The following is a 20,265-nucleotide window of genomic DNA, read 5'->3' as shown; positions in this document are numbered from 1 at the left end:
ACATTTATCTACTCCAACAAGCTTTGACACACAAAAAGCCTCTGCATGAGCCTTCTGAATGAATCCTATAATAGTAAAAATAACAAAGGGCTTTGGCTAATCCATTCCAGTCCTGATTCTATTCAACTCAACAGCCCACTTTATTTCCAGACAGAGGGAAATGGTGCTTTACCACCTCATGGCAGAGAACAGGAACACCCACTGAGCAGTGATGGAAGTCAGCCGCTCTCATCACCAGCACACTGAATGCATTATAGTTTTCATCACCTGCAAAGAGTCCTGCTACCAGACCCACTACGGCAAAGTGGTTCAGCTTACAGCTGTGGTGGTGGCATGATGTTACCCCGGCCCTGCACCACTTTAAAGCTTCAGTGTGTAGGCCTTAGGCCGATATATTGTCAGAAACCAAATATAATACGTTTGTTTTCTTAAGTGTATAATCACCTGAAAATAAGAAATGTTGTGTTTTTGTTACCTTATGCTGTGTTCACACCAAACCTGATAAAAACATTTTGCGTAGTGTTACTTGCTACTATATAGTTGCTTGAGTATTATTGGAGCATTTTGCAACTTTGAAAATTCGCCCTCAGTAGCCATGGTTGTGCTTACGTTGGCTAAGAGAGCCAGCTAATGGCTAACATGGTTTGCAGTGAAACACAACAGAAAGCTGGATGTAAACACAGAGGCTCTGTGCCATGAAGCAGAGTGAACCAAGAAGGTAACATGAAAACAGTAAGACGGAAACACTTGCATTGCCTTCAGTGTGAACACTCCATTAGAAAGAGCTGTTTATATATACACAGGAAGCAGGTCCTCCTCTACACCGCCATGTTTCTACAGTAGCCCAGAACAGACAAACCAAACACTGGCTCTGGATAGAGACTTTTGCATTTTGCATCAGTCACCGCAGTCAGCAGCCCCTCAGCAATGAGAGCATTAGAAAACACTAATTCTTTAATGTTGTTTGGTCCTTTTTGTTTTGGAGAGCTTTATCTGGTTCCCAGTATCAAAACTTCTGTACATGTGGATCGTAAGCTATCAGAGACAAAAGGTGAACTCACTTTAGCAGGAGCTAGGCTAGCAGCCAATCTTCGACATGCTGAACAGCATCGGAGAAACATGATTTGTTACATGAAACCACTTTAATCAGTGTTTTTACTGATTTTAATCGCCTGGTCCGTTTCTCTTGGAGAGGAGGAGACCTCTGTGGATAATTCAGCTCCCTGTAAAAACCCCCTGAACAATGAACACTGTTTTAATGTAATGTGTCCATTTGTGATGTATTGTCTGTGAACAATTTGTGTGATGTCCTGTGGAATGTTCTATGAGATGTCTGTGTAGCTGTTTTTTTATGGTACCTGCCTTAGGACTACAGATGAAATTTAGCGAGTGCGCTAAGGAATTCTAACCAGTTTCAGCTGGGTAAAATTTGCAATCCTCACCACTAGATGTTACTAAATCCCCCTAAATCTGACAACAGTCCAAAACCCACAGACATCAAGTTACGAATTATATAAGTCAAAAGCAGCAGAGATTTTCAGAGATCTCTGGGCTCAAAATACTTGATTTGATACTGATTTCAAAGACCTGGTGAGAATTGTACTTTTTATAAATCACTTTTTTTATTTATGAATAAATGGAAAGGAATCTGTAAAATCCTTATTAGTAAGGAGAAGCACTTCAAACCTGCTCAGAGTGAGCGATGCAAACAAGCACTGATGCAAATCTCCACTCTCATACAAAAGAACACTCAAAACCAAAAAGTCAACAGACAACAGAAACATGGCAACTTCAGGACCGAGTAAAAGCTACTGGAAGCAATGCATGGGAGTCCTCTCAGAGCTGCAGACAGGTTGAGGTACACAGCTACCAGCTCTCCTCCTCAACCCACACAACAATCTGGAAACAATTCTGCAGCCCCAAATTTCAATCAGCCTGCTTTTTGTTGGGAACTGGGGGGATGTGGCTTGGGCAGCAGGGTCAAAGGTCACACAGCAATTCAAATATTCAACAATGAAAAGAAAAAAATGCAACTACAATGTTACTGCTAGTATTACCCATATTGCATTTTTGAAAATTATTTTTGGCTTTTTGCCTTTGTTTTAATAGGACAGCTTTTAGTGTGAGAGGGAGAGGGAAAAGGATGATATGTACATGACACATAGGGCGCCCGCTCTACCGTCTTTTGTGCGCCCCCTTCAAACATAAATGTAACAGTATTTTGTTTTTTTTAATTGAGGCCTGGGCTCTGTGCCCAAACAGGACACATTACTGTACAGACAACAGCCAGTGGAAGGAAGCTGCTTTTAAGGAATAACGCAGATCACTGATTCGAGCTTTTAGCAGCCTGGAGCTCTTACTCCATCTAGTGGTTTTACTACTGCAAGCATGTAGTGTATATCTTAGGCCAGCTGGGCATGACAGTGCATCCTGCTAATGCACTGTAACAATGCATTTTTGAGAAAATGTTTTGTGTGTTATTGTTTCAGTTGGACTGTCCTCGTGCAGAATGATAAATGTACAGTATTTGTGTACACACCATATATCTCAGTTTCTCAGTCATTAGGGAAAACATCCTTTTCTTTTGTAGTCATAAATCAGTGAAATACTCTTCCAAAATAACTAATATAACATGCACCAAGTTTCAAACCTTTTCATGTCCATTGATTAAACAATGGATACTGTCACAGCAAACCAGCAAACATTTGTGTAGTGTGCTCAAGGGTTCAGGATTTGGGATTGTACAGCATTGTACATATCTAATTTTTATTTTGCACATATTTGTGAATGTTGGGGGGATGAGGGGATTAATTGAGGATGTGGGAATAACTGTGCCCTGATAATTTCATAGCTGCAATTTTGCACAAATCTGAGATAATTCATGATTAGGCAGAGTTGGATAAGGGGCTAATAATGTTTGTAAAATTTTATTAAGGGATTTTTTGTACTTTATTTAATCTAATTCTGTCATTAATGTATTTATTCCACCTACCTGCCCAGGGACTACGGGCGGAAAAAAATAGCAGTTTTGCTAAAACCTGATACAACGTATCTCTCATTGTTTTATGTTTTCTTCATGTTTTATTGTGCACTGTCTCTGTCTAAATGAAATTAAATAACATTACTGTATTACAAATAACACATGACCTTACAGCACCCGTGCGTGCCAGCAACATTCATCACAATTAGTTTAGGAGCCAGTTGTGGTCCAGTATGAAAAACTTGAAGCCTCCAGTGCACAAACACTGAAAAAAAGGACTTTACGTAAGAGTACATCGTGTGTACAGCTGTTTCGCTTTAGAACTGAAAACATTAACATATTGGCAGATCTTTGATTCTTCAGTGAGGGAGGATTAGGTGTAATTTCGACAACTTTTAACAAGGTAATTGACCTCTGAACACAAACTGGACATGATGAGCCCCACGCTATTCCTCATAAACCTCTCCGTGCTGTGCCCTTTCTGTGGTTGCTGCCTGTGCGGCTTCAGAGGGACTACTATTTTTGGCTACTCTAACTATGAAAATATGAATTCAGATTAGATATAAATTAAACCAACACACTTGAAATGGCTTTTTTTATTCAATCCATCCAAAAATATTCTTTGAGCTTTTCATTAATTAGCCTGCCGCTTGGACCTGGACTTCAATGTTTTCCAAAAATCAAACTGTGAGGTACCCAAACTGTTGAGCACTGGCTGCGGTCAGTCACAGTGATGGCTGATCAAAGACTGATTCACTGCCCTCACATTTGTATTGGCCCTCTGTACACAGAGCTGCTGGAAGCCTGCTGCATATATGCTCATATATTTGCATATATTTAGGGAGCCAAATTGTTTCCACATGTGTTGTATGCAGGATATCTGTGCTGACGCTCATATAATTAACTTTAATAAAAGCAATCTGATGCTCACTGTGTTTGCGTGTGTGTGTGTGTGTGTGTGTGTGTGTGTGTGTGTGTGTGTGTGTGTGTGTGTGTGTGTGTGCGTGAATGGATGAATGACCGAATAAATGACTGAATGAGCCATAGACTGTATATAAAGATGAATGACATGCCAGTTCCCCCAAAGTGAAGCTTAAACATCTCTATCGCCCCCCGTGGCTGGCAGCAGTATAAGTCAAAAAGCCCGCCCATCCAAGTTAGTGGGCAGACGTAGCCCAAACTAAAAACTCAAAGTACACGCCAAATAAATTTTTTCCCAAAGGTTTCTGTCAGTGAAAGTAGTTCTCATCACCCTGATATTTGTTCATGTGATTATTTTTTTAAGTTCAGTTTTAATGAGTTATTCAGTTCTACAAAAATAGGATTTTCCGCCATGACTGACAGCTGTGTGTGCCGATCCATGCGCTTGCGTTCAATGGTGCTGCTCACATTTCTTTGGATGAATGTTTTGGTGGGAACTCAACCATCGTGGAGATCACTGCTGTGCAGACTCCTGCTCCAAATGATGTCACTAACACAAGATGGCAGAGGCCGTATCCAGGATATATTGGCTTCTCTAAAGCATAGTCAGGGTAAATAGGGATGCATCGTCCATCTTTATATACAGTCTACGGAATGGATGGATGAATGTTTTGGTTTTTTTCTATTCTTCTTGGAATCAATGAGAGAGCATCAACACATCGGAAAAGTCTAATTCAGTAACTCCTGCTTAAGTCGTTGTACTTGCTTTTGCAGGGAATAATGGTCTGTTAGTTTGAACATGTGTAAACAAACTTTCACAGACAAGTCTGATGTCAATATCATTCCAGCTGACAACATTGACAAGCTCAACGCTGGTTTCACACTCCAAAAGATATAGCAGGATTTAGGGACCAATTTTCATTTCACTTTTTTCCAAACCATGTTTTAAAAAAAATGACTAATAAATCTACCTTGTACTTTTTTGTGAGACCCGTGAGCTCATGTTCAAAGTAGTGACAGAGGAGCAGAGTGGGTCTTACCTGGGAGGTAGCCAGCAGGTGGACTGGGCTCAGGGCTGGAGTCTGGTTTTGCTCACATCTGAAGCCCAGAGAGGTGAGGATCTCTGTCAAGACCTCATATCGCAGTTTGTTGCTGACCTTTAATTCATCGAAACAGTCTGACGTCAAGTTCTGGGAGCCGGGAGCAATCTCCAGGTGGACCTGCAAACAGGGAACATATAGCATGTCCAACAAGCTTTGAGACATTAACTCATTACACAGACAAATTTGTTATATTTATCCTACAGGTGCACATGGCGGGAGTCACACTGAAACAATTCCTACTTGCTTTCATCATTTCTCCTGTTTAAACTGCTCCTAACCTAATGTGATATTAATGGAAATTTAAAAAAAAAACACAGCCCGCTTTTTGTGCAAAATGGATTCCAGAGTTTAACTAAAGCTAATAATACTTCAGCAGAGTAAGCCAAATCAAGTGTGCAACTCATAAAGTTACAGAATTTAGTACAAGTGTCCTATATGTGGTACAATCTCGCCACTGCAGTTCAGCAGTGAAAGAAGAAATTATTTTAGTAGGAAATGTTCCAATGCTCAGATGGGCACCAGATTATTGTTTTGTATGACAAACTTATCAATGCAGGATAGATAGAGCTCCAAGGAACACTTCACCTACAAAATGTATCAATGTATCATCATCAATGTAGCATTTTTGTAAAACTTTTGTGAAACTTTTCTCTGCTCTTTTCAAAGCCAGACTCCAATCCTGTGCTATGTTAGTAAAATTTGGTGCTTGGTAGGTACTGAGCATAAGACTGGATAGATGAGACTTGGATTATTCTGCACGAGTTGTGTGAGAGTTTGTAAACAAATTTCTTGATATAGTTTTGCTGTTGGTAGAGGCGGTCCCCAGTCAATCAATGAATCAATATCTTCACCGACTTCCACAGAGGCATATGAGGTAACACAAATACAAGGTAACATGGCATGACTTACTGATTTACAAATGATCATTTTGTGGGTGAAGTGTTCCTTTAATGGTGTTCTCTGCCAGCTCCTGACCAGGGCCTGGTAGTAAGCAATGTCCTTTTATAAATAGCAATTCAACTTCACCGGTGTTTTACACACATGCAAACCTCATATCCCTCTGCACGCCCACATTCAACCAGAAATGGTCAATGCAAAGCACCTCATAAATGCTGATGCATAGAATTGAGCCTGCTGATCAGTGGTCCTACCTCACAAAAATGATCACAACAATCAGTGGTAACCCCCACCCAGTGACATCATCTGAAGACGGAAGTTTAACAGGTGAGCACAATGTCTTTATTCAAGTACAGTCATGTTGTGAGTAGCTCTGTGAGTGCATGTTAGTGTTCGCCGCAGTCATTTTACAACATAAACTATGAAAACTTTCAAGCTAATATATGCACAGTGTTAGAAGATATTACTATAAACTATTGACGCTCTGTTCTAAAATTATCTAATGCTAATTGATGCGTACATTTCAACAGCTGCTGTAAGCTTCACAGCTAGCAACAAGCACCAGCAGCTTACAGTCCGGCTCTCTCCTCTGCGCTGCAGGGGTGAGGCATTGTGATAGGGAGATAAATATAGTTACAAAATATTGAGCAAAATCTGAGATTTGAACTTGGCTCAAGATTTTTATAATTGAAAGGTGTGGCATAGCTTTGGCTCATTAGCTTAAGCACAAATAACACTGCTGGACCTAATATTGATGACTGAGTGGATCTATAAGTACCCTGTCATGTGAAGTGCATTTACTGTGTATTAAGCATCATTGCATGTATATTGATTCCTCTCACAATTCATTTTTACAATCTGGCTTCACTTTACCACCTCACCATCTGCTTTGTCAATATCCGGTTTTCAAAATTGTCATATGCATGGGTCAGAGTCTCTGTACAGGTGCGTATGCTTCTTTCAGGGCTTGTTTAGTGCGTATGCAACAATTATAAATGAGCTCCTTCATACCTGGATGCTGTTCTTGTCAGGAGATTTTAGCAATGCAAATCTCTCAAAAAGTTCAACTGAACATCGAACACACATTACATGTCCCATCAGAGTGGAAGGACTTGGGACAACTATTCTCTAGTCATAGAGGGTTACAAGCTACTCAGAACACGCTATCATCACCTCCTCATACTGAATTATAAAACAACAGATGGTGATGACAGAGGTCAGACATTTGACTGCCCAATCAGAGCCTGCAGGACACAGTGAGTGTCACTGACCAGGACATGCTCCAATCCACCTCTGACAACTTCAGCGAGTCTGTGGGAGTGGTGAGATGTGGCACAGCGACACTGGCCTACAACATTATCCCTCAGGAGAATGTCATCCAATCCACAGACCACAAAGCATGGGTTGAGGCGTATTGCTGCTTGCAGCTCAGTACTTGGAGGAATAAGGGCACGTTCTACAGGCTGAGATCTGCAGTCAAACATCAAACGGGATGTTTTAAATAATTATGTTCAGAACTGAGGTCTTTAGCTGTTTCTCACACAAGCTTTGCCCCCAACTGGACTCTATGGGTAATACTCTCCTCCAATCACGAGCACGTATTTGCCCAATGAAATCTGCACAAATGTAGCTTGCCAACAGGGATGTGCCTACCCAAATAGTGCTAAGCCAACAGGCCTCCCAAGGACCACTCTTCCATTTATGGAATATCTGTCTGCAGCGAGGACCCAGACAGAATATCACAGCACTTTAGCAGTCGCTCAACGGCTGGCTGACTCAAGTGTCTGTTTTTCCTTCACACCGGAGATGGGAGGAGTTAAAGAAGCTGTGCCCAGTCATGAGTACTGTACACTGAGTATATGTTGTCAGAAGACACATATCACCTGATACAGGTGATTAACATAATAGAAAGAAACATGTCTATTTCTCCCTCGTAGATCTCCAAGAACTGAACCGACTCAACACAGAGACACAATATCAGCTGCTGCTTTGTTTATGAGGCAGCTGGCAGTGTTGCTTTCAGGGCCCTTACTATTGGCTTAGCCCTTTTGTCCATCAGCAGTGATACGTTGTGGTACTTCACCAAATTGTCCCATTCTATGTTGTCTCCCATTGGCCTGCCCCAATTCATGCTGGGTGTGGCGGCAGAAAGGGCTGAGACAGGATATCACATGTGTTTAGCTGCCACTCCACAACTGGCTGCTCGTCCCCTGACCAAGTTTTAAGGGGAGCTGTGACGCAACCTTGTTAACATAATGGATGGACAGAATGCTGAGACTGCCATTGTGCCCCAGCTTCTTGCTACCTCATGGTGACAGCAGTGGAGCTATTCTCTGACCAAATCTTTACGTTGGTCTCCAAGAACTCAAGGACTTCTTTCAGGTCAACAGTTCTACAGTTAGATGTTTTTTTTTGTCTTCCACCTCATGATGGAGACAGGGAGGCAAAATTACATTTACTCAACAGTGTATTGACATTTCATTTTGAGTGCATAGCCCCTATCAAACAGACTGAACAGCTGTTTTTGCTTTGGTGATGGTGTGCCAGGTGAGGCCCATCCCAAGAAACTCCATGCAGGATGGCTTTGTGAGTGCATCCTCTGAGCCTACAAGAAGGCGGACCAGGACCCTCCCACTGTGGATGGCACATACTCTCCACGCAGTGTGGCAGCGTCAGGGGCCAGACATGTCAGGCTCCTTTTCAGGGTCTGTGCTTGCTGGAAGTTCAGATTGCACCTGACTCCCCTCCGTGTATGATACACCTACATGTTTCTGTGCTCCTTGATGACCCTGGGTTGGCTGGGGCCAGCTACCTCTCTGCTGCAGCAGCCTTGTATAAACAAGTAGTTGGGCTGCAACAGCTGACCTTCAGCCGGTCAGGATCAGTGTGGCTGGGTCGATATTATGTTGCAAAAGGACGTTCATTCATCAGGCTCTGCGCAATGTGCCCATGGAGTTCAGCAGAGGTTGGAGCCATTGTGAGACAGAACCAAGGATACAATATTGTGACCCTTGTTTTATAAAGACGGGCAGAACCCTCTACCTTGGGGCCCTACCTTAGGGTGTAGGATAGCTGACAGTGTCATACACCTCCTTATACACTGTGGGCTCCACATGTATTTGAGTAGGCACATTCACATCGGTTGCCCACAAAATGTGTGCTCGGGACTGGAGGAGAGTATTACTCACAGAGTCCGAAAAAGGCTCTGCCTGCACTATTAGAACTAGGGTTGCACTATAGTAAACTTGGATTGTAGTGGTGTTGTACTGGACCAGATAATACAGTGGAAAAGTTTTAGAAAGACTAATTTAAAACACTAAACAAACACTGCACAATATAGTGCCCACTGCAAATTGCAACCATATAATAAAAATGCAGTTAAATTAATACTTCTCTGGCAAAGTCAGTTACAACTGAACATTATCATCTTCATAGTGGCAGAATTTATGACTGAGGTGTTGTGCTGGATTGCATTAGAGTTTACAGGTGCACCTAATTAAGTGGCCACTGAGCTGTATGTGTATGAGACAAATACAACTTTGAACCTTGAAAAATTAAAAAAAGGAAAGAAAAACAGGCCTGTAAACCACTACAATCATCACTTTTAATAATGCCATATGTCCTTACCTGACAAAGGACAGCCTCTCCGCCATCCCCTCCGTGGGTTACCCTGACAACAACCATATCTCTTGGGTGAGGGATGTCCCCCTTCAGCTCCCCCCAGAGCTCCACCTCCCCCCCACCCTGAGTATCCCTGATGTAGACCCTCCCAGTGGCCAGCACGCTCAGCTCCAGCTCGGTGCTGTCCTCCCTGGTGAAGCTGAGCCTGCTGACCTGTCCGCGTCGCCTCTCCCTCTCCTCCAGACAGAGACCCGCTGGGCACAGGCTGGAGGCCAGCCCCAGCACTCTGCCTCCCTGGCTCAGATAGGTGAGAAAACGGGTCTGAAGTTGGGGGGTCAGGGGCTCCTCCTCTGCCAGAACCAAAAGCCTGGTGCTGTCCAGCCAGGGGTCACTCAGAGCCTGCTGTGGCTGGATGGGATAGATGATGTTGTTTTCCATGTTTAAACACTCCGATAAAAGCTGATGAACTGCCTGAAAACGCTCCTGGCAGCCACCCGTGTACAGCAGAACATTTGGCGATTTGCTGTTACAGTCAAATCCACTACTTTGACCAAAAGAGCCTTTGGCATCATGCTCAACATCATCCAGAGTCTCATCTCCACTGTCCAGCCCTCCTGAGCTATCATCAGGAAGGTCTGGAATGTTCTCAGCCGAGGCATATTTGACAGAGAGGATGGTGCTGTTCTCCAGCTCCAAACACTCGTGGCAGCTGGACAGGTGGAGATGGTGTTTATGGCCCTCCATGTGGTGATGATTCCCCAATGAATTGTCCTCCGAGTCACAAACTGGTCCCAAATCCTTGGTGCCGCGGAGCGGCTCTGACCCTCGTCGCTCCTCTAACCTCCTCTTTACCTCCGGGGTGAGGAGAAGGCTGCCTTTACGACACTGCAGGTGGTCGGCTGACAGGTGACGAGCTGACAGCTCAGGGACAGGCTCCTCAGCCTCGGTGCCGCAGAGCCATGATGATGTCTCTGTCTTTGGGCTCTGTGGACGGTGCTTCTGCAACAGCTCACTGAGAGTGGAGTCTTGGAGGAGGACAGCTTTGACAATGAAAAAAAGTACAAAAGTGTGAGTGCAATCTGGTGACTCACATTTTGTTAATATCTGTTAGCACAAGTTTTTCAGTTAACCTTTTGAAACCCAACCCAAACCCAATTCTGCTTGATTTATTTTTAAAAAAACATGGGAGGAAGGAAATGAACAACTTAACAAAAAATGGCCCAAAAAACGAGCAACAAATAAAAAATGAAAAAAATTAAAAAGTACAAAAGGATTACCTGAAAATTAGCAACAACAAAAACAAACAAGAAAATGAACTGGGGAAAAAACTGCTAATTTGAAAAATATATATATGTTATATATTCTGTGCCATATTTTGAATCTATGATAACAATCATAACAACCATTAATATAGTTTGTGCCTCCTCCCCCCTTCTTTTTTTGGGATAATCTGCTAATATTTCTCTCTCTTTCTCAGTCTGTCTGTCTGTCTGTCTGTATTTCTCTCTCTTTTTTTTTCACCTTGTGTGTTTCGTCTCTGCCTGCGTCTCTGGGTTTGGTGCTGGGCAGGTAGTGTACTCTGGGTCTGTCAGAGCTTTTACACTGAATACACTGCCTGCAGCTGCTTTTGCTGTTGGACACAAAATTGATGCGAGTGGGCTGTACAAGCAAAACTGCACACTTGATAATACTCTGTGTTTGTCACTATGTCTAACTAAAATGTAGATAAAATCAAAAATAAAGTAAGACTTAAGTTTTAAGTGATGATTTGAAAATTAAAATTGTTTGTTGTTTCTATTCTATAATAACAGTAATACAGATTCTGAGAGATACTGGACACCTTAATATCCCTAAAGGGATATTTAGGAATAATTAATAAAGTGTATGTATGTATGTATGTATGTATCTATCTATCTATCTATCCTTCCATCCATATCTATTAAATAGAACATAATGCATTACGCATTAGATAAAAAGTGCATTGCAAGATATAATGACTACACATGTATAGTGTTATCAGGTGGTAAGAATGAAAATACAGTTGAATATAAAAAGGATGAATATAAAATGTAGCTGAAGGCAACATACGGATTATCTTGGAAGGCATAAGTCCATTGTCCAGCTGAAGGCGATCTTCGATGAAAGCCACGCCGAGCCGACTGAAGTTATCGACACTGGCCTGAGCCACGGCCCTGAACGGCTGGCCCGGGCTACAGGCCAGAGGCAGACAGTAGTCAGACCACTTCAGCACCTGCACACAAAACACATCACTGAATAGCATCAGTTTATACACAAGAAAATGTACTGTAGTACATTATACAGACAGAAAACAGTGCAGAGGTGCACTGAAATTAAACTGAGACATTAAAGAACCAGTGCCATTTTCAAATAAGAAATCACAACAACAGGGGTGTAAAATGTAAACAAGGCAATACAAACACCTGATTTTCTTGGTGCCGTGGAATCTTGTTTTTGTGGTGGTGGTTGTGGTGTCCTTATGGTCATGAAACCTTGTGGTTGATGTTGTACAGTTAATATATACTGCCTTGTATTTTGTTTTTTGTATAATTTTATTTTCTTAACAGAGATGTTATTCTCTGTTTCTACAGGTGTAAATAAACTTATGGCTATCAAAAGAGCAGCTAAGAATCTGTGCATTGTCCCTGTCAAATAATAAATAAAACCAGAAAATGCATTTTCTGGAGAAAACGTGTATAAATGGATATAGTGCTGTTGAGATTGTTGTTCTGGGTTTTTTCTGGTGTCTGTTGTGCCTTTTTATGTCAAGTACTATGCTGCAACATAAATTGCCCGCTTGGACAATAAAGATTAACTTGAACTTGAACTTTAATGCTGACAGCTGAAAGTAATTAAAATGTATTGCTGAAAATACATTATTATAAGACAAACTGCTTGATGGATCTGAAAATCTGGCAGGATTAGAGGCTGAACTAGATTACCTTAAGAAGCTATGAGCTAGTAAAGCTAGAGGCTAAATATTTAAAGTTTTGTGCTTTATATTGCATGAAGTGTAGAAAAAAGTTAAATATAATCCTAAATGTCCTTAAAGAGAATACTAATTTGACATGTAAGTAGTTTCTCTAACTGAAAGTAAGCAGAAGTAATAATCACAGGAAAAATGTATGAAAAACATATTTATGACTTTGTGGCCTGTGTAAAACTTGTGTAAAACTGAGGTGCTGCCTTTACACAAATTAGACTGATGAGGTCAAAGTGACCCGGCATTGATCTTTGACCACAAAAATCAAATCAATTCATCTTTGACTGTGAGTGGATGTTTGTGCCAGATTTTAAAAAATTTACCTCAAGGCGTTCCTGATATATAATGTTCATGAGAATGGGGCGAATGGATGTACAGACAAACAACCTGAAAACATAAAGCCTAAGGCCACAGTTATCACCAGCATGGAGGAATAAAAAGACAAAGAGAAATGGGCAAATCACAACGAAAAATAACTCAGGGCAGAAACACAACATTCATTCACTGCATAGAGTACGCATGGCCAAGCAGTGTGAGGAAAATAAAGGACAGCAAAGGAGAAACGTGAACATGCAATGATAATAAAGGCATTAATTCATTCATTCAAACAGTAAAAGTGAATAATAGAGGTTTTGAGGGAGCAAATTAAAAAGAGAAAAGCCCTACAGGACAGTGCAACAAAATGCAGCAAAAATACAGATATGTTTCTCAGCATGCCTTGGGACAATATAGAGAATAAAGATGTTTTTCTGTCAGGCTGAAGCACCTCCAGTTACTCTGAGCTACCAGGGCTTCATGATGATCAACACATGCCCAATCAGAGCTTGTAGGAAATACCAGGACCTAAAACACTCTAGAAGTGCACAAACATAATATGTATGAATTTCTTCCTATGCCTCTAATAACGAAAGTACAATTGACAAACTCTTTTTAGCCTGAAGTTTTTGTTTCAAGTAAAAAAACTGAAAAGAAATGCTACTTTTCAGTAAACCAAAAGAATACTTGAACAAAACGCTTACAGTACACATGCTCTGTTGTGTGTCCAGAGCTGACACAAGATCCCCAGCATGAATAATCCCAATTCTTTCCTGACTGCTCTCCTAATGTGTGTTTTTGTTGCTGGTACCCAGGTTCTCGCTGGGCATGTGCAAACATGTGCAAACATGGTAACACCACCATGTGGTCAGCTGTAAAGCGCCCTTATGCATCACACAATTGTAACCAAATATGGGTTCATATGTGAACGTCCAACAGTTCTGCTAAATTTGATGGCATATCACCCATAGGTGGCACTGTAGTATAACTATAGACTTAAATGACGAGGCAGGCGATGCTGTATGAACACAGAATACAGAGAGAATGTAAATGTGGATTCTGAAATATTGATAAAGGCTGGAAGTGTCTGGCTACCGGGAGAGCACAACAAGCACTCTGATTTTTAAGGAATAAAACGCCTTAGCCGGCAGCCATCACACTCGTTCTGGTATTACCGTGTCTTTACTGTGAAGACATTATGTCATGGCACTACATACAATTCATATAAACAAAGTTTATCTTATAAAAATTATACAAGCAAAATTGACTACTCTGATAGGAACTACACTGAGGAAATAAAAAAAAATAATAAAGTTAGGTGTTGGGAAAATCAGGGCAAAAATGTGTCTGCTCCATCTCAGTGTTGCTAAAATAGAATGATTGTTCAGAGACTGTTATCTTAAGCCTTTGAAAAATGAGCAAATAGTCTTGTTTCTTTCAAAACCATGCGAAGAGGGCGACAAACAACTTAGCAAGAAACAACCTCAAAAAGTCAGCAAAAATAAATTAAAAATCTACAAGAAAATAACCAGAAAATAATCAACAAAGTAATGTAAAAAATAAACAAAAACAGACAAAAAGATAACCTTAAGAAATTGCTATATAAAATAAATAAATTGAAATAAATATACATTTTTTTTTCTGTAACATAATTTTAAATCCAAAATGATAAGAATTATCATTATATCATTTATCATACTTACAGTTTAGTATTCTGGACATTTTCCCTATTTTTTGTTAATATCTAATAAACCCCCCAGCTATTTTTCAGGTCAGTTTTTTGTAACCTTTTACTAATTTTCTTGCTATTTGCTATTTTCAGAGCTTTAAATTCCTTGTGAAAGGCATCTGAACGCAGCACAGGATGACTGATGTGGATCCAGGAGTTAAAGGGTTAAGCAATGTGTGGTGCCTACTTTCTTATTCGATGTGCGAGGAGAGTGGTAGCCCACTGTGTGTCCTGTAGCTTCTATGATGAATGAAATATTCTCTATTCGTGGACCACAAACCAGAGAGGACCCCAACAGCACGGTCCATTTGCTGAGGTCATCACATGCCTGGGGACAGCACAGACAGCACAGGAAATAGTAACTCAAACACTACAGGGCCGTTACACAGTGATTAGTAGTTACTGACAGGACAGAGTCATTAAATGCTCTGACCAGAGGTGATGACATCATATCAGTAAGCAGCTGTCAAGAAGCAGAGTTAGAGGACACAGTCACACAATGACATCTGGGTTGCAGCCGATTTCATATAAGAACTACGATCTAATGGTTCAAGCTAAAGTTTAAAGTCCTTATTTTTATGTTATACATACACTGGCATTCAATCATTCAATCAAATTTTATTTATATAGCAACACCCAGCGAGCAATTGTTGGTTCTGAAAATGTTCTGAGAATGGTACAATGCAACCAGTGCAATGTTTTAGTCAGGTTTTCAGCAGCAAGTTTTCTTTTAGTTCCCAGAATGTTATTCTTAAAGTTAGGGCAACATTCTCTATAAACATCAAAAAATGGTGAAAATGGTTTTTTTTTGGTTAACATATCAATTTACATTTCATTTTCATAAAAATTAAAAAAAGGTCTGTAATCTCAGGCTTCAGTAACATGTTCTGAAAGGTTCTTCCTTTCTCATCTAACATTTTATAAAAGAACATTCTATGATCTGTCACCTCTCAACATCACCAGAACATCCTCAGAATGTTGCAGTGATAACGTTACATGTTAGTCAGCATTTAACCTTACATTTTTTAAAATGATTAATATCCTCAAAAGGTTCTTTGAACATTAGATTAAAATGTTGTGTTCAAAACATTATTGCAACTTGTAAGTAATGTTGTGGGAACATTCCCTACTAACTGGGCTTTCAAACAAATCGAATGCAATTCAAAGTGCTTTACAATTTCAAGAAACAAAAACAAGAACAAATGAAATAAGAAAAATGAAATAAGAAAAATGGATGTTAACAAATATAATAAGTATAAACCATTAAATTGTGATAGAAAGACACAACATAAAAGCCAGACTAAAAAGAAAGGCTTTTAGTTTACGTTTTAAAGTATCAGTGTTTCCAGCTCCTCTCAGATCTTCCGCTGGCAGGCTGTTCCAGTGGAACATAATGACTAAAAGCAGAATCACCAAATGTTTTACTTCTACTCTGTGGAAGAGCTAAAAAAAAGAAGACTTGAAGGATCTGAGGGGCCTTCCCGGTTCAGAAACCAAAAGCATCTCTGAGATGCAGCACCTTATAAACTCATAAAAAACGTTTTAAATCAGTGTGAAAACTAACAGGCAGCCAGTGTAAAGTTTGCTCTCCCTCTCATCTTAGTCAGAACTCATGCTGCACAATTCTGCATTAGTTGCAGCTGATTAATTGTATTCTTTGGCAGACCAGAAAGGAGATCATTACAGCAGTCCAGCTTACATTGACTTCCCTAGTATGACATCAGTTAGTTACACGTGCATGGCAGGGCTTTGGGTGACAGGCTCAACTGCTGGACATTTTGCCTTGTCTCAATCAAGTTCAGTCTTCAAGCAGTGAGGTCTCAAGTTAGTCTCACAGCAGAGTCCTGGCTCTAGTGTGGAGAACTCTGCTTATTTAGTTTCCTTTTTTTTCAGCTTTCTTATTTGCAACAAAGTTGAGTACTTTAAAGGGAGTTCAGGGGTTTTGAAGTGGGTTTGAATGTGGTACTTATCCAGAGTTTTTCTGGATTACACACAGTAGATGTCAGTCAACATGCCTCAAGTTTGGAAAAGCAGGCTGGAGTCCGTCACAGAAGCTCAGCAATGTGCTGCTCTGGAGGGGTCAGCAGCAAAACATATTTTAGCCTCCTAAAAATATCAATATCACTTTAAGTGTACGCTATACAGAGAGTATTTTCACTGCTTTACCTGAATGTCACACACCCTGTTTCAACAGGGAAGCCATCAGTTCCCCATCTATGCTCTCCTCAAAGCCACCGACTCCACTGAGAAACACAGCAATTTAAGTAGGCTGAACACAGTAACTGCTGCTCTGCTGTCATCAGTTAGTTAGTTAGTTAGTTGTGTGAATTTGGGGGATCCAAACTAACCCTTTAAACACCAAAATTACACAATCATAAAAACAAACTATCTGATGAAGGCAGCGGTAGACCAGCAGTTCCTGTTTTGAGAGATGTTAAATCACTGTTTTTGTCAATGAATACTGGTTTGAAGAGAGCATTATAACAGCCTCACTTTCACTTTGAAATCACTGTCTGACATTAAGGTAAAGAGGTGAAAATACTCTCAGTATGGCATACACTTAAACTGATATTGATTTTTTTAGATGGAACTTTTTTAGGTGACTAAAATACATTTTGTTGCTGACCCCTCCGCAGCAGTTCATTGCCTCGTCGGACTCCAGCCTGCTTCTCCAAACTGAGGACGTCATTACTGACATGTACTGTACGTAATACACTGACTATTGTTCAGTATCTCATTCAACCCAACTTCAAAATATCTGAACTATCCCTCTAAGGCCATATAAACGCTAATACTTGAGTATTTTGTCCTCTGTGAGGTTTTAAATTCAGGAGTTTTAGTGTTGTTAACAGAGTATTTGTACACTGTAATACTGCTAGTTTGAAGTTAAAGGTGGGAGAGCTGCTTGTGAAGATTTTGGAGCTAATGAGAATGTAAACAAAGACAGGCCCGGCAGGTGTCCGGTCACCACACACTGCACACATGCCACATGAAGGCCAGCTCACCTGAGGCTCCGTGACATACACCGCCTTGTCTCCCAGCTGCAGGAAGACGTTGTCCTCGGGGGGTACCGGGCTGGACTGCCGGTGTCTGGCTGAGTGGCGTCCGGTCGGCGACGCGGTGTGTGGAACTGAGGCCGAGCTGGGGCAGCGTCTGAAGCTGAAGCTGCTGCTGTTGAGCCGGGACAGACTGCTGCGGATCAGCACTGAGTAGCACTTGTGAAAGCGCACCCACAGATAGACGTAACACAGCGTTATTAACATCTTAAACGGAGAACACGAAGGGCTCCATCCTGACAGGTCCTCTAGCCAAGGAAACAGACAGTGTCCACAGAGGACATTACATTACTGTCAAACTTCACGCTAGCTGCCAAGCTAACGTCTTCATCTTTGGTTTCACTAGCGGCCCACAAACTGACATTAAAGGTGCATGTCGCCACCTGCTGTCCCGGAATCCAACATGTCCCTCGGTTGTCTTTTAACCCTTTGGAGCCTGAGCAAATTAATTTACTTTATTTCAAAAATATCGGAAGAAGGCAATAAGCAACTTAAGAATTTAAATTAAACTAGTGCAAAAATTTTCCTGAAAAAAAGTGCTTAAAAATTCTACTACATTTCTGTAAAATAATTTAGAATATGCAATTATGGTCATTATAAATAAAGTTATGGTTATAATAATTTTTCCAGCCTTTTTTTCTCTTTTTTTCCAAGACATTTTCCCCAGCTTTTGCTTTAATTATTTCTTAATTTACTAATTTCTTGTTATTTGTGATACGTCTTGCCAAGTTGCTCATTGCCCCCCCCCCCAAAAAAAAAAAAAAAGATCAGATCAAAAAACGTAAAAGACATCTGAAAGCAGCACAAGAAAAGTGATGTTAATCCAGGTTTCCAAGGGTTTATGGCAGACTTGGCATGTTTGGCGGTTTGCTGCCTCTGTGTTCACAGTGGTCATTACACCTCAGTCTGCGCCTGCTGGCCTAAATCCTGGGATACAGGCCTGTTGTGTGAAGAAAATAAATGATGCGAAAAATGATCAATTTTCTTGTCAATTTGGCTTTCATTACAACTCTCCTCTAATAGAGTTCCACTCTCAGCTTATCCTCTTCCTCAAACAAAGTCTTCCTTTCTTCTGCATACAGCCAGCACTAAAACATCACATGTTGCACAGTCTCCATAACTCTTGCTTCCCTACCAACAGCAGTTCCTTCCCTCTCCAGCCCACAGTGCTCCAGCCTCCAGCCTTAATCTAGTCCAGCAGTGTCTTTTCTGTGTCAGCAGTTGCTTCTCACATCATGTGGGTTATTTGGAAAAAAATCCAGTCAAATGAGACAAACACAACTTTTTCATCTTTTAGTGAGAAAGAATTTGCTGTCAAAGTTTGCTGTAGGGCTCCGTATTAGCAAGAATCTAGTGACACGATACATACCAAAGCAGCGCAGGTTACAATTAAAAATATCTAAGTAATCTAGCTTTATTAACCAATAATGAGTGGGGCCACATATTGTATAGTTTTAATAACAAGCTGAGGGCCACGATTTGCTCCCAGGCTGGACTTTGGACAATCCTGACTAGCTCAGTTTAATTTCATCTTTCTTAAGTTTGGCTATGGGCTACTATGTATGTTGACCCTTGGTTGAATGAAAAAAAGATGTCCGACCTCCCTCTCCCATTCTCACTGCCATTGCTTAATGGTTCCTTCTCTAATTAAATGACCTCACTCACTCCCTGACATCTATACTTTACCACATCGTGCCTTGGCCACTGAGAGCAGGGCAAATACCAAGCTCACTGAAAATGACAAAAGCTGAGTTGAAATGACCTTGTGAGCATTTTTTCCTTTTAGTTGTAGTGGTTGTGTAATCAATCATTGTATCTAAGCTCTGACATTAAATTGACCAAACAGCAGTTGCGATAGCAGTAAAGTGCAAAACCATAGTGATTGTTACTAACTGCAATGTAGTGCAATAGACTTTAATACAGTTTTGGACCCAACTCTATACTCTCTTGTTAAGGCATAAGATAGCGACATCAGGCCCCCGTGTACGCTATAATGCGGGGCCCTCGTGCACGCAAGTCAATAGTTATGTGACATAATGTGCCATAACTAGCTAACATAGGCCTATTTATTGTGTATTTCTTATTGCCTCATCACATGATCTACAAGAGACCTGATATTGGCACAAAAACACACAGAATTCTTCATGGCATATACGTATGCATAAGACAAAAATACCAAAGAACAAAGAAGATGTTGATTTAATTGAATAGTTTTTATAGTTTATTTATGTTGAATAAGCTACTTTATGACATGTTTTGTAATAGATTTCTACTGACGATTGTAAAAAAAAAAACAAAAAAAAAAACATGATGGAGTTGGGTTGTCCTTTTTAATGAGATATAGCAAATGATGTCAAATTCAATGTGGAATGATCGTGTTTCTCAAATACGGGTTTAGTAATTTACATTACTCAAAATGTCCTATTTCTTGTTCTACATATTCATATACATATACATTATGCAATTACTATACATTCTCTCAATTGGTCCCCTCACCCCCTGGGCCCAAATGCAGCCCCCCCAACCAGCACTGTCTTTTTTTACGACTCTGGTCTCTTGGCTGTTTTTTAAGTGTCCTAAACTGATGTCCCCTTCATATTACTTTTGTAGCAGTAAAATCAGATTCATTCAAGTGTGAGTTT

General features: G+C 40.7%; 1 protein-coding gene across 2 annotated transcripts in view; it reads right to left on the bottom strand.

The window, feature by feature from the left end:
• hlcs (holocarboxylase synthetase (biotin-(proprionyl-CoA-carboxylase (ATP-hydrolysing)) ligase)) overlaps window positions 1–17,955 on the bottom strand; it is a 47,566-nt gene extending 29,611 nt beyond the window's left edge. Inside the window, exons 1-5 of one of the 2 annotated variants that reach the window (XM_042499079.1) lie at window positions 17,573–17,955; window positions 14,755–14,895; window positions 11,611–11,773; window positions 9,529–10,562; window positions 4,942–5,121 (exon numbers count right to left, since the gene is read on the bottom strand). In XM_042499079.1, the coding sequence (XP_042355013.1) occupies window positions 4,942–5,121; window positions 9,529–10,562; window positions 11,611–11,773; window positions 14,755–14,895; window positions 17,573–17,830 (1,776 nt within the window). In that variant the 5' untranslated portion in view covers window positions 17,831–17,955. The remainder of the gene's footprint in view (window positions 1–4,941; window positions 5,122–9,528; window positions 10,563–11,610; window positions 11,774–14,754; window positions 14,896–17,572) is intronic. The other variant, XM_042499080.1, reaches the window with a different exon arrangement.
• Window positions 17,956–20,265: the final 2,310 nt, after the last annotated feature.

The sequence above is a fragment of the Plectropomus leopardus genome, chromosome 13 (genome assembly GCF_008729295.1).
Source record: "Plectropomus leopardus isolate mb chromosome 13, YSFRI_Pleo_2.0, whole genome shotgun sequence".
In the NCBI taxonomy this organism is placed as follows: Eukaryota; Metazoa; Chordata; class Actinopteri; order Perciformes; family Serranidae; genus Plectropomus; species Plectropomus leopardus.
The sequence above is the reverse complement of the archived record's forward strand: the minus strand, read 5'-3'. Positions and strand labels throughout refer to the sequence as shown.